General features: G+C 44.1%; 1 protein-coding gene across 8 annotated transcripts in view; it reads right to left on the bottom strand.

The window, feature by feature from the left end:
• Positions 1-119: 119 nt before the first annotated feature.
• The window catches only part of KMT2D (lysine methyltransferase 2D), a 126,645-nt gene continuing 112,178 nt past the window's right edge, over positions 120-14,586 (bottom strand). For all 8 annotated transcript variants that reach the window (XM_058165624.1, XM_058165623.1, XM_058165622.1 and 5 more), the window contains 6 exons: positions 11,714-11,850; positions 9,061-9,191; positions 7,223-7,508; positions 5,660-5,733; positions 4,441-4,549; positions 120-1,988 (listed from right to left, as the gene is read on the bottom strand). In XM_058165624.1, the coding sequence (XP_058021607.1) occupies positions 1,896-1,988; positions 4,441-4,549; positions 5,660-5,733; positions 7,223-7,508; positions 9,061-9,191; positions 11,714-11,850 (830 nt within the window). In that variant the 3' untranslated portion in view covers positions 120-1,895. The remainder of the gene's footprint in view (positions 1,989-4,440; positions 4,550-5,659; positions 5,734-7,222; positions 7,509-9,060; positions 9,192-11,713; positions 11,851-14,586) is intronic.

Genomic DNA, 14,586 nt, shown 5'->3' on the forward strand with positions numbered 1-14,586 from the left:
GTTTAAATCCAACACCCAAAAAGTAAAGAAAATCCAGAGGAGGTGCTCTGGAAGCTGGATTGTCAAGCTAAAACAAGTCTCTCTCTCTCTAGCTCCCGTCCCACCCAATGGAGGGAGGGCAGGGAAGGTTCTGCAGAGATCCACCCAGCAGTCCAGAAAAACCCTGCAGGCAGGGTGTTCCTCCCCATGCTGTTTCAAATATATACACAATATATTTATATATTTATATATATATTTATATATATATATTTATTTATATAAATAGATAAATAATCCCAAACTCTGCAATGTGCCCACATCTCTCAATCTCCTCCGTTTATATACACAGACATAATTATACATCCACACTCGCACGCATCCATGCTGTGAGCCTTCAGAGCAGCAAGTTGATCAGGGGAGAGGAGAGAGGGAACTGACTGACTGCCTCTTTACTGGAGGGGACGAGTCTCACTGGGAACCAGCTCTCCCCCGCCTGACACTGTCAAGAGTTCACCAATGCTAACCCTTTCCTTCTTAATCCAATGAACATTTCCCTTTTCTGGCCCACAGGCAAAAGGATTTCTCGGGTCTGGGTCTACCAACCAAGCAGCTCTGCTGGGTATGGTCTCAGGTGACCTGAAGTTCTCTCTTCTCCTCTTGTTTTGCAGTGTGTCCGGCTCCTCTGTTGATGGATGGGGATTCCCAGAGCTCTGTGGTTCAGCCTTGAAAGAGGTCCAGGAGACTGAGGGCTACCTGGGGTTGCAGGGAGATCGGGGAGAGGAAGAGGAAAAAAGGCAAAGGACAAGTCCAGAAGAAGACATTTCTCACCTCATCTCCGAGTAATTTCCCATGGATTTACAGGGCAACTGTGGCTCTCCGTGTTCGGGGGACTCAGAAAGAAGGGCGGCACAGCGAGGGGCTCACATTAGAGAGAAAGGGGGGGTGGGGGGAAAGACACCAAAATCTAACGCTTCAAATGAGGTAGGTTCAAGTGCAGATGCTCCTCGCACATGGAAGATTTCGGGGGGGGGGGGGCAGGGCTAGAGACGGGGACGTTCTGTTTCCAATTCCTGCAAGGCAGGGCCTGCTTTCTCTTGGAAACAGACCGATTCCAAAAAGCACACGTATGTACACCCGCACTCACACACACAGTTTAAATCCAACACCCAAAAAGTAAAGAAAATCCAGAGGGAGGTGCTCTGGAAGCTGGATTGTCAAGCTAAAACAAGTCTCTTTGAAGTCTCTTGTTACCTTGGTAGATTAGCAAGCAATAGAGATTAGGGTTTTGTTTTTTTTAATTCTTCTTGCGTCCAACACGCACACACACAAAGTGGGGGGGAACCCTACAAATTCTTCCCTGGGGCTTCCGTAGCCATGCTGCAGCCCTCTTTCCCCAGCTCTGCTAAACAGAATGCCCCAGGGCTCCCCCCCACCCCCACCGCAGTATATTTCTGATAGTCCATTATATACAGGTGCACAGGGGTAGAAGGATCCCCATTTTGCCCGCAAAAGAAAAATATTAAAAAGAAAACCCTGAGTTCCAGTTTATCCGTTTTCCCACCCCGGGTGGAGTTGCTAGCGGCGGCTGCCTTTTGTTGGGGGAAACGTCGGTTTGCCTTGTCAAGAAGCAGGAGGCAACCGAACCCAACTGCCAAAAGAACCAACTCGATGTAAACCACCAACGATATTGGCTTGCAGGGGCAGGTAGGCTGACATCGCCCCCTTTTAAATCTGTGTCCCGGCTACCCCACGAGCATGTTGGGATCGCAAGTTCCAATCATGCTTTCCCTGGGTGACTCTCGGCCACGCTGGCTGGTTGGGAGAGTTGGCAGAAAAGGCCTCTCTCGCCCAGCCGAGGGCACCATGTGTGCCAGGCTATCAGGTGGGCCTCTGCCTCGTCAAAGAGCCCCTTGAGGCTAATTCATCCACTTCCTGCAGTTCCAGGCTCCACAATGGCACGGGATTTTGTGCTGATCGTCTTCAAAGTCAAACTGGTAATCATATGTCAGCTGCAGGAGAAAGAAACGAGGCTTAATTCAGGCTTTTTTTTCTGGCCCACTTCTAATGCAGGGAGCCCTCGACTTACGACCACAATTGAGCCCCAAATTTCGGTTGCTAAGCGAAACACTTGCTAAGCGAATTATGCTCCATTTGATGAGCTTTCTTGCCACAGCTGTTAAGTCAATTGCTAGAGTTGTTAAATCAGTAACATGGTTGTTAAGTGAATCTGGCTTCCCCCACTGACTTTGCTTGTCAAAAGGGGATCACATGACCCCGGGACATTGTAACCATCATCATAAATATGAATCTGTTGCCAAACATCTGAATTTTGATGGTCACAGGTCATTTTTTTTTCCAGTGCCGTTGTAACTTTGAACGGTCACTAAATGAACCATTGTTAAGTCAACCATTTGTGAAACGTTCCAAAGTTACAATGCACCCAAAAAAAAAGTGACTTAAGGCTGGTTTTCACACTTACGACCGTCGTAGCATCCCTGTGGTCGCATGATCAAAATTCAGATGCTTGGCAACCAGCGTTTGTTTATGACAGATCATGTATAACCTTCCCAGCCGGCTTCCATCAAACAAAAGTCAATGGGGGGAATGGCTTTGCAGCATGACTGCTGGCCATGGCACAGGGCTTGAGGTGGCCCCTCCCTTGTGGTGATGGCACTGGGGCTGAGGTCTGGGATCAACGGTAGCCAGCTGAGGCTGCTGAAGGCCCAAGACTTCTACTTGAGCCCCAAGACCCCACCACGAAGTACTGCTGTGCAAGGTGGTCCAAAGGGCAGATATAGAGTGGGGAGGAGATAGATGGGTGGTGGGGGGGGGTCGAAACACCCCTCAGTCATAAGGGCGAGCACCCAAATTTTGATCACATGACCACAGGGGTGCTGCAACAGCTGTAACTTCAGGGACTGGGTGTAAGTTTGTTTTGTTCAATGTGACCGTCACTTTGAACGAATTGCTGAACGAATGGTCATAATTCGAGGAATACCTAGATGTTGAAAAAAGTCCAAATGTTTCAATGGGTGTTTTTTTCTTTTTCACATGACTGTATATAAACACCTGTCAGACACTGGTACAGCCAAAGAAAGGATTGAATGCAAACACATAAAATGAGATATTCATAGCTCCATTGTCCAGAATAAGCAAGCCAAATAAAGCAAAGCCTTTGTGGAGCATTAAAACCAAAATGAAATAAGCTGTAACTTTTTTTTTATGTGTACCTCTCTCTTCCTCATTTAGGATACATATGGGACTTACCATTTTAAAGCAATGTATTCATTATGGGAAAAAGGCAGAAAGCGTTCTCCAAAGGATAATATTAAGGGAACATAATGTAGAAACTTCGTTGAAATTTAGCAGATCAGTTTTGTCAATATATAAGTGAGAGATCACTGAAAGCCTGTATGCTTAGCTTGAGTTGAAGAAGAATTAATAAAAAATAGAACATTCTAAGTAAATAAGCTCAAAGTGTACTAGAATATGAAATCTACCCTGTTATCATCAGACAGGCATTTTCTTTGTAATATTTTAAAGGAAGTTATGCACTATATAGACAGTCCTCAACTTAGAGTGGCAATTGAGACAGGCACTGAAGATGTAGTTGTGAAGTATAACGGTATCGCTTAGTGATGACAATTCTTGCAGTCCTGGTTGCCATTGTTAATTGAATCCCACAGTAGTCTGATGAGTACAAAGGGGTGTGTGAGTGCCGGGAAGGGCGAGGGAGAGTGCGCAAGAGGTACCGCACGGGTCAGGAAGTGTGTGCGAGAGACACAGGGAGAGTTGGGGAGTATCAGGGAGTGTGTGCAAGGGTGTGCCTGAGAGGAGTTCACAGGTGGGGAAGGTGCAAGCAGACATGTGAGAGGCAAGAGACAGAATGGATGCAAGGGGGTGCAGCCTGGATTGGATTGTCAGGAAGGATGCGCAAAGGTGTGAGAGGTGTCACGCGGGTCAGGGAGGATGCAAGGGGATGCCCAAGAGGTGAGAGGTGTGGCGCAGGTCAGGAAAGGGTTCACAGCAACATGTGAGAGTTGCAGCGCATATCAGGGAGAGTGCCTGGGGTATGTGTTAATAGCTGGTGCAGCATGTGTGCAGAAGGGCTATGCAAGGGTTTGTGCAGATGTGGGAGGCTTACCCCAGGAACACGTGACCTTCCTTGCCAGCATCTCCACTGAGTTCTAGAGAAGTCAGCAGGAAAGGTTGCAAATGGTGATCACGTGTTCAGGAGACACTTGGCAACCAGTTGTACTTGTGAATGGATGGCCAAACATCCAGATTGCCTTCCCATGACACGTGGGTGTTGGGATACCCGAGGACCAGTTGTAACCAGCATTTGTTCAAAGCTGCCATAATTTGGAACGATTGCTGACTGACTCGGCTGCTGTCGTAGGTCAAGGACTACCTGCATGTTCACTGTTGTGCTGTCTGTGTGTACAATAATCCAATATTCACCTCCTCTCCTTTGGGTATTCGGCGACTTGAGATGATGATGATCTTGTCTTCCTTGTCAAAAGTCACAACCTCAGCCACACAATTCGGTGCACAGGAATGATTAATGTACCTTGGAGGGGAAGAAGAAGGAAAATCATGCAAGGGGGCCCTGGCTTCTTCACTGTGGAGGCCCATTCCGTGAAAGGTCGGAAGACCTCAGCACAGAATTCTTCAGAATGTTCTTGAAACTCTGGAATGGTACTTGTTTAGGCTCGTTGTTCCAGGATTCTGGCATTCTGAGCCGTGGCGGCGCAGTGGTTAGAATGCGGAATTACAGATTGCTTCTGCTGACTGCCGGTTGCCAGCAGTTCAAGTCTCACCAGCTCAAGGTTGACTCAGCCTTCCATCCTTCCGAGGTCAGTAAAATGAGGAGCCAGGTTGCTGGGGGCAATAGGCTGACTCTGTAAACCACTGTAAAGGGCTGTAAAGCACTGTAAGGCGGTATATAAGTCTAAATGCTAAGTATTATTGCTAGTCTATTTTTAACATTAACAGGACTGTGGGTTTATAAGACCAAGAGCTTATGCAAAAATATGTAGTGTATTAAGAACCCTTTGCTCTGTGAAGGAACGACCTTGGGCAGGATTTAATAAGGATTGCTTACATTATCTTCATTTTATTATTCTTACTGTTACTATCACCTTACTTACTGAATGCTTTCTATCTTGACTTTTATGTTGTTTTTCTGTTTTAATTGATTTGCACGCTATTTTATTTGTATAAAATACAATAAAATTAATTCATTTTAATTATTAATAAAACCAATTAATAAATAAAAATATCAACAATTGCATTTTAAAAAAAGTTTTAAGGAAATAATAGCTTTCTATTTATGAGGAACAAAGTATGACAATTGGTATTCAGTTGTGAAGCCAAGAATTAACTGGCCAATAAGCTATACAACTCTTGTTTACAGCAGTTCCGAAGTATTTAATGACACGGTCCTTCTTACTGAAATAAATGTTGTAACTAGTAATGAATAAACAGCATTGACCAATAATGAAAAACACAACCAGGATATTGAAATCAATTAACTTTACCTGTTGCTTTTCCTATAAATGAGAACTTGAGAAGTAAAGAAACTATTCCCGTTTAAAATTAATGAAGTCTTTAAATGGATCGACAAAGCTAATAACTTTTAATTTTATAAACGAATACTTATAAATTCAGATTCACTCACCTGGCAGGGCCACCTGTTAGGGTGGCATCGATCACATGCTCGTTATTGATACGGAACATGTAGATGCCTCGGTTCTGGAAAAGCATGAAGAGAGAAATTATACAGTACGTTTCGTGTTTCCTTCACGCTTCACAGATTTACCATCAATTTCAGCTGTATTTAGATTAACTGCATTGGTAACACAAATGCTAAGGGACAAGCCATGAGATAGCTCTCTTTTGAAAAACTCTTAACATCACCTGACTTCATCCACATCCAGCATAAAAATATTTAGACTGAAATCTATTCATCCATTGGCTGAAGAAAAATCAATGTATGTTTAATGTGTACAGGTAATTCTTGATCATAGATGGTAATTGGGACTAGAATTTCAGTTACAACATGGTTGTAATCCGCAGTATTATGTGACCGCATCACTTAGTGGCGACACTGTAGGTCATTGAATCAGTTCCAGGTGGCTTGTGAGATCCAGGCAGGTGCAGGGAGTGGCTGTTTGGTAACTGTGGCAAAAAAGGCTGTAAAATGGGGCAAAATTAACTTAACAAGTGTCTTACTTAGCAACAAAAATTTGGGTCAACTGTGGTCGCAAATCAAGGACTGCCTGTATGTAACTGCATGGATGCTGTGACAACTGGAACTTCAAGGACTGATTCTAAGTATCCTTTTTCAGCAATGTCGTAAGTTCAAATGGTTGCTGAAAGAATCACTAGTAAGCAAGGACTATCTGTGTGTACTTTTACCATATGAATATGGGAAAAACTAGAACACATTTAGTAGATAACCACATGGAAATGTACACGGGCACAAACTGACAGGTTTCTTCACTTTCAGAAAGCAGTGCACTGCACATTTCCTCACAGGCCAAATACGAGTTCTGTCAAAACAGAATCTGGGTAAGCTAACTCAAAAGAGCCAGCTAGCACCCACCTCAAAACTTTGCTTAGCTTAAAATTGCATATGTTACGACAAAAGCATAACAGAAAAACTTCAGAAGAAATGGCATACGAAAAAATGCAGCGTCTTCTTTTTTTTGTAAAATTAATGAATCTACAGACTGGTATAGGGTTTTGATGGCATGGACCGATGCCACTCATGTGATAAGGACTTATACAACTTTATTGTAAGCTATTCTTCCCCAATTAAAGGACAGAAAAGAATTCAGGGAGAGAACCATCCAAGTTCGGTGGCAACCCAAGATCTATAAATACCAAATATCCAATCAGAATCTGATTCTGATTGATGACTCTTCATAATCAATAAAGCAAGTAACTTTCTCACTACAAATGTTAGCCTGGAATACCCTTTATAACAGGGTTTCCCCACCTTGGCAACTTTAAGATGTGTGGACTTCAACTCCCAGGATTCCCCAGTCATCCATGCTGGATGGGGAATTCTGGGACTCCAAGTCCACAAGTCTTAATGTTGCCACAGTTGGGAAACACTTGTCTACAAAGATTTACTACCCAAACGAAGGCCACCCATCCTTCCTGCAATTAGAAGTGGATGTTACTATTTCCTTAGCACAACTATATTCCAGTACGGAGTCCTTATTCCACTCCTTACCTGCTCCTCATAGATCTTTTCACGCCTGTTAGCAACCTCGTTCCGGATGATGGTGCCAATGTATTCAATAACCATTGTGTGCTTCTCAAGATCCTTGGCAGCATAAAGCCCAAGCCCCTGGATGCGAGACCGGGCCAGGTAAACATTGTTCTTCCATTCAGTTTTGAGACGGCGGTACTGTGAGGACTTGGAGTGCACAAACTGCTTGCTATAGGGTGTGTTTGTTTCACCTGTGAACGTACTCTGGTAAGCTTTTGACATGCTGGTGCTGTTCAAAGTATGGGGCCTTCAAAATATATAGGGGGAGAGGGGAGAAAAACAAATTATGTGATGCTCATCAGTAAGGGTAGTGAAGACTTAGGACAGGGGTCGGCAATCTTAAACACTCAAAGAGCCACAAAAGCCCTAACTGGAAGCCCCCCGTTCAATTCTGGAGCTGACCAGAAGTCTGGTTCCCCCACCACAGAGTCTCCTCCTAGCAAGGCGTCCTTTTTCTTCTACCTGTCCTATCCGAAAGCCCCATCAATTGTGGAGCCGACTGGCGACAAGGAGCCACAGCAGAGGGATGAAAGAGCCACATGCGGCTCCAGAGCTGCAGGTTGCTGACCTTTGACTTAGGATAAAATTCAGAGGTTTTCATATGCAATAATCATCGGGACTATGTTGGATATGTAGGACTCAGCTTCTTCTGATCCCAATTGCTGAAACCCATTGACAAAGTTCTTTCAAATTGGAAAAAAGACTTTTAAACCGTAAACTGTAAAATAGGTTTAAAAGAATAACGTGTCCACTAATCCTAACAAAACCATCTAGAATTTGCTTATTTTTCATCACACAGCTGGAAGACGAATCTTCAAACATTACGACTTTATCCAGTCCTTATAAAATCATCTAAGTCAGTGGCCCCCACAGTGGCCCTGTTTTTGAGCACCAGCGACTGGTTCTGTAGAAAGAGTTTTTTCCGCCCACCGGAGAGGGCGTGGTTTCACATGCTGCCTGGATCCCACGGATGGGGCCTTGCTTGTTTATGTGGAGAGGTTTCTGGCATGCTGAGGATGGGTGCCAGTCCACAGACCAGGAGTTGGGGACCCCTGATCTAAGTTAGAGTCACTCACCACATCTTGGCCGGTTGAATTCCAGAATTTAATTTTGCACCAGCTGCCCTCTTTCACTCTAAATCTCCTAATTAGTTTCACTGGGCAATTATTGGTATTAGTATATTCACCATGACAAAAGAAAGATATATTTCTGTTATTTTCCTCTCTGTCCTCCAAGATTTTGTACAACAGTATATCACCACTTCCTAACCTGAACAGTCCCAATGTTCTAGCTTTTTTCTTTTTAATAAAGAAAACCTTTGCTTCCTTTAAACATTTTGGTTGTTTTCTTTTACAGCTGTATGACATCCCTGTTCAAAGGTGGTGATCAGAACTGAACATGGTATTTTAGATGCGGTTGTACCCCAGATTTGGAAAGGTAAGAAATACCGGGTTCATTCTTTGCTTTTCAAAGCTTCTCAAGTGGCTCCTCTTTTTTTTTTTGTTTACATTTATACCCCGCCCTTCTCCGAAGACTCAGGGCGGCTTACAATGTATAAGGCAATAGTCTCATTCTATTTGTATATTTTTGCCTAGGTTCTCATGCCATTATATCAGGGCCACAACACAGGAAGCTCCCTTCTTTGAAATCACAAGTGGCTGCTTATGGTCTTTCCTATCAAATGTGATTCTGTCCCAGAATCTTCTGCAGACATTTAACTCTCTCAACTTGATATCTCATTGCAGGTTCTTCACTGAAGAGCCGCAACCAATGGAGCAACATAAATACCGTTCACTCACCGTTTGTAGTGTGTAAGGATTTTGGGTTCTGATCGAGCACAGCCAGTGGGGTTGATCATGAGTGGCAGCTCCATGAGTGGATGACGTCCATAGCGAAACAGGTAATTCTGACAGCTCTCTACACCAGGCAGCTGGGAAAAGGATGGGGGTGTGGGGTGTCACTTAAAAGGCAGTAATGCTCAGAATGATCAGTGAGAAAAGAAAAGATACAATGACTAGACCAGGGGTGAAATGCTACCGGTTTGGGCCAGTTTGCCTGAACCAGTAGTAATAATTGCTACCGTTCACCTGAACCAGTAGTAAAAAAAATGCTTAAAAAAGTAAAAAAAAGTTCCAATGACAATCAGCTGTGCCGCACAATTGTTGAAACTTTTTAAAGGCATTTTTTTACTACCTATTTGCCTGAACCAGTAGTAAAAAAATGCTTTAAAAAGTTTTTAAAAAGTTCCGACAATCAGCTGTGCGACAATCAGCTGTGCTGGGCAATGGTGGGAACTTTAAGCATTTTTTTTACTACCGATCAGCTGTAAGACAATCAGCTGTGCCTAATTGTCTGTGAGGTTCCTGCTTGTTGGAGGGGCCGTTTTGTGTGAAGTCCAGCTGCTTTTGCATTGTGTGTGAGTCAGTTGTGCAGCTTTTGTGTTATTTTTGTGTAAAGTGTGATACTTGGTTTTTGAGCCCTGTGACGTTCCTGCTTGTTGCAGAAGTCATTTTGTGTGAAGTCCAGCTGCTTTTATATTGTGTGTGAGTCAATTATGCAGCCACGGCCACCCAGTCATATGACCACCAAGCCACACCCACCAAGCCATGCCCTCAGAGCCGGTAGGGAAAAGTTTTGAATTTCACCACTGGACTAGACACCATCAAAACCAAAACCAGCTAGAACATAAAACAACTGACAGAAGCCATCTAAGTTTGGAAAATGTGGAGTGAGTGGATTCACAGAATCTCTGAGAATCGGCCACGATTGAATGGATCGCATCATCAATATTTTTACTGCATGAGCAGTCCTTTCTCCTGGTGCTGAGTAAGACATAGGAAGATACAGAGTCAGGTCTATCCTCAATTAAGTGTGGCTGACTCGGTAATTATTTGTGACTCATTGCCACATTAATCTATCCCAAAATAGAGGAGTTTTATGCAATCTTTCCAGGATTCCTGGAAAAAACATAGTATGAATGGAGAATAAGCCAATCCCTCACATGTGCCCACTAAAGCAAGTCTTTTCCCAGAGCACAAAGTTCAAGTGGTAAAAATACAATATGAGCAAATTTAGCATCCTCACTTCCAGAACTGGTCTCATTAACCAGTTTATCAGTATCAACTTGAAAGCATGCTGTAGACTGTATTTCTGGGACTGTGGCTTTTATTAAACATTTTATGAGCTGTGGATCAACCCAGACACAACAATGAGAGCATCTCTCAGAGAATGTAAACTCCCTTTTGTGAGAACTAAAATGCCACCAAGATTACCGTATTTTTCGGAGTATAAGATGCACCTTTTCCCCACTAAAAGGGGGTGAAAATTTGGGTGGGTCATACACCGAATGTAGCCCCGCCCACCCACTGGTCCCCATCTTTGGCCTCTGCCTCCCAGCAATTTACCTCCTTGCAGTAAGCAGCAAGAAGAAACAGCCCATTTCAGCTTCAGCACAGCCTAATTAGCACAAGTTTGTTGGATCAGCCTCTCGACTCTCAGCTGTTTCAGGCTGCAGGGATTGCCATTGCTTATTGCTGCACGAGCCTCTGCTGCTTGCTGCAAGGAGGTAAATTGCTGGGAGCAGATTTTTTTTGTATGTGTGCTAATCAAGTCATGCTGAAAACGAAAATGAAAGTAAAACAAGCTATTTGCTGAAAAGAGGCAAAGTTGCTGGGAGGCAGATTTCTTTTTCTTGTTTTCCTCAGTAAAAAAAGATAGGCGTGTCTTATAGTCAGGAGCGTCTTATACTCTGAAAAATACGGTACATATTATGTGGACTCCACTGAAAAAGGGAGTAAGATAAGGACTTAGTTTTAAGGCATCTTCAATTTGCTACTGTAAGTCAAGAAAACATATAGTTTATTCAAAATTAATATTGTCTGCTTTACACTAATCCAAGTATGCTTGGTTAAGTAAGACCATGTGTCTTAAGTTAGTTCTGCCACCAAGTTCTCGGTCAATAAGAGACTGGAGGACTTATGAGTGAAGTTACTACTGTCCGTAAAGACTATCAATCTTGCTAGTTCTTTTCTCTCAGAGTTAGAATCTGAGTGGCCTATATCTAGTGATGGGTCACAGAGGTAAGTTTCAGAAGCTGCTAATCTACCATCTACTCTACTTCACAGCTTTATTCCTGAAAAATGGCCAGGAAAACCCTAGAAGTGGTAGTTGCAGTCGGGGGGGGGGGGGGGGGAGAGAACAGCGCTTCAATATCCATGCCAAAATTGTTGTTAGCTTGCCATTTCACAGTGTCCATGACAGTCATGGGAACATCTCTATTTATCATTCTTCCCTCACAGAAGTGAGGATACATCCTCAATCTGATTTAGTTGCTAGATTTGAGCTGGTCATAAAAGAGTTGAATGATCCCCTTAGGATGAGAGCATTTGGGCTGCTGGCACCCAGTTGTTACTTCCCGATTCAGGGTTCCTATTTCTTGCATTTGGTACATACGGACTCCGCGATGCGCAGAACAGCATGCACTGTCAAGCCAAAGAGCTCTTCTCCCTTTAGATACTCGGGGAAAAGTCGCAGCATGTCAGCTTCCTTGCGCATCATAGCCACCGGTTCGATGATGCGATTCCAGACAGCTGTTAGAACAGAGGAAAAAGGAAGAAGAATTGAAAACGAGAGATATTCATTCATCTGAGGCAGCTAAGTACACATTTGCTGAGGGGGGGGGGGAATCAGAAACCAGACTCCAAATATATCAAAATACTTGGCCGTAGGACAATCCTCTATGGTTTCAGACACGTGTTTAGGAATTCAGGCATAAAAATGCAAAAACTAGGAATGGCACAAATGTGCATTAGGCAACCTTCAACAACTGCTAAGTAGATACATGCAGCCAGCTCCCTAAAAACTGACTGACAACAGGGCAGAATTGGGCAAAAAGGCTCTCGTCTCATAATGTCCATGCCAAAAGGCATCCACCCTGTATTTGTCCCACCAAATATCTATATATTTTCTATATCTAAACATTAAAACTCCATCTAACAGAAAGAGTACAGGTAGTCCTTCAGTTAACAATGGTAAATTGGGACTGGAATTTCCATTGTTAAGTGATGCAGCTGTAAAGCACAATATCATATGACTGCATTGCTGAGTGACAGCAATCTCTGCACTCCCTCTTGCTGTCGTTGAGCAAAGATCACAAGTCATTAAAGGAGTCCCAGGTGACTCACAAGCAGGCCAACAGGGAGGTAAGTGGCTGCAGGTGCCAGTGAGGCACAAAACAGGAGCACAGGTGGGTTGGCTGTTGAGCATAGGGAGAGCGCACGCGACTTACCAGAGCTACTTGCAACCTTCCTTTCCGGCTTCCCAATTGACTTTGCTTATGGGAAGCGGGCATGGGAGGTCACAAATGGTGATCATGTAACCCTTGGATACTGCAACCGTTGAAAGGGTGAGTCGGTTGCTAGGCACCCAGATTTGACTGCGGGGGTGCTGGGACAGCCAGAACTTCGAGAACTGGTCATTACTACCATTCATATAGTGCGGTTGTAATTCGGAACAAGTGAGCCATCATTAAACAAGAACTATCTGAATGCTCGTATAATTTATACTGTGTCTTCTAACTGCAGACATGGAATAGGTATTACTTTCTGACATGAACAAGACCAAAGATTTAAACGTGAGTGAAAGCTGTTGTCGTGTCCCACTCCTCCGCTGACGGCCGGGTCAGGGAAATCCGAATCAGGCTTGCCTCTGCAGCTCTGCCCAAAGTCCTAGCAAAGTCCTCAGAGCAGGCAGGAGACCAGAAAGTGACTTCAGCAAGATAAGTTCGACTTTGCCTGACTCAGAGACTGCCAGAAAGCAGATCCTTTATATAGGCCATGGGGTGTGGCTCCATGACTCAGCACTCATTAAGGCCTGCCCCTCCCTTCCTTCTGTTGCCTCCGCCTATCCAGCCTTCTGATGCGAGGGTCACTCCAATCAGCAGCTGTTGGAAATAAACCCTCCTCAGGCTCACATGCTGTGGAGGAGGGGGAGGGGTCTAGCTGCTCCGTTTGCCTGGGCATGGAGTCAGGGCTGGGGCCGGGAGATGCTCCTTCTTCTGCAGTTTGTGTGGGCATGGAGCCAGGACTTGGGCCGGGAGGCATACATTCCTCAGTGTTCGGGAGTAGGTAAGAAGGCCCCGGCTGCTCTGAGGGCGGGCAAGACACAACAGCTGTTTTACTTTTAAGGAAACCTGTTCTCTGGGAAATGAAACTGACCCTAAAAGGGAACGATGTTTTGGTACGTTTGAATATATAGCTATGCTTCTCAGCTGGTAGTAATAGGTTTCATTCTGATGGGGAAGCACTCTCCTTCTCAATTAAGAAAGAGGAAGAGAAAGCATATGCACTAGTTACCTCTCTTTTAATCTGGATGGGGATTGTATATTTGTTTGTTTAGGCTTGGGGGAAAAGATTGCTCCCATATCAGCAAATACAGGTAGCCCTTGACTCACGAACATCCCTTTAGGGACCGTTTGAAGTTATAATGCCCCTGAAAAAAAATTGACCTATGTCCATTTTTCACACTGTTACAGCATCCCCATAGTCATATGATGAAAATTTGGACACTTGGCAACCGGCATCTATTTATGACGGTTGCAGTGTCCCGGGGTCATGTGATCACCTTTTGCGAAGTTCTGACAAGCAGTATCATTGAGGAAGCCAGATTCAATTAACAATCATGCTACTGACTTAACAACTGCAGTGATCCACTTAACAACGGTGGCAAGAAAAGAAAGAAAAATGGGGCAAAATTCACTTTACAGTTGGTTTGCTTAGCAACAGAAATTTTGGGCTCAATTGTAGTTGTACGTTGAGGACTACCTACATTGTTTCAGCCCCAGTAAACTCTCAGTCTCCCCACCCTCACCAAAGTTCCTTCAGGGAGCTCGCCATGCCCACATCCTCTTGTCAGAAGGCTGAAGGCCCGAATACACAGGCCTCAGGCCTGGGCCAAAGAAATGATGGCACACATTATTTCCATATTTACTTCACAAAGAAATGGCCACTCTAGTCTGAACTGTCTCTATATGCCAATGTATTACTCCCTCATCTTCCTAATCGTGAGAAACTAATCTCCCTTCTCCTCCCTATGGTCTTTTTAGACCGAAAACGTGAAAACAGCCCCGCTCCAAGCCATTTTAAATACTGGCTATCTGAAAAGCGTGATTTATAAGGTAGCAACTATTTTAAAATGTTATTAATTTTACATGCACCCAAGAGGACATCTTTAGATGTCTCTGCTGAGCTGTGCAGGGTCCAAGAGTCTTCCTCCTACTTTCAAACACGAAATAAACTCAATGCCTCAGAAAACAGACTGAACTTAAC

The sequence above is a fragment of the Ahaetulla prasina genome, chromosome 2 (assembly GCF_028640845.1).
Source record: "Ahaetulla prasina isolate Xishuangbanna chromosome 2, ASM2864084v1, whole genome shotgun sequence".
Lineage (NCBI taxonomy): Eukaryota > Metazoa > Chordata > Lepidosauria > Squamata > Colubridae > Ahaetulla > Ahaetulla prasina.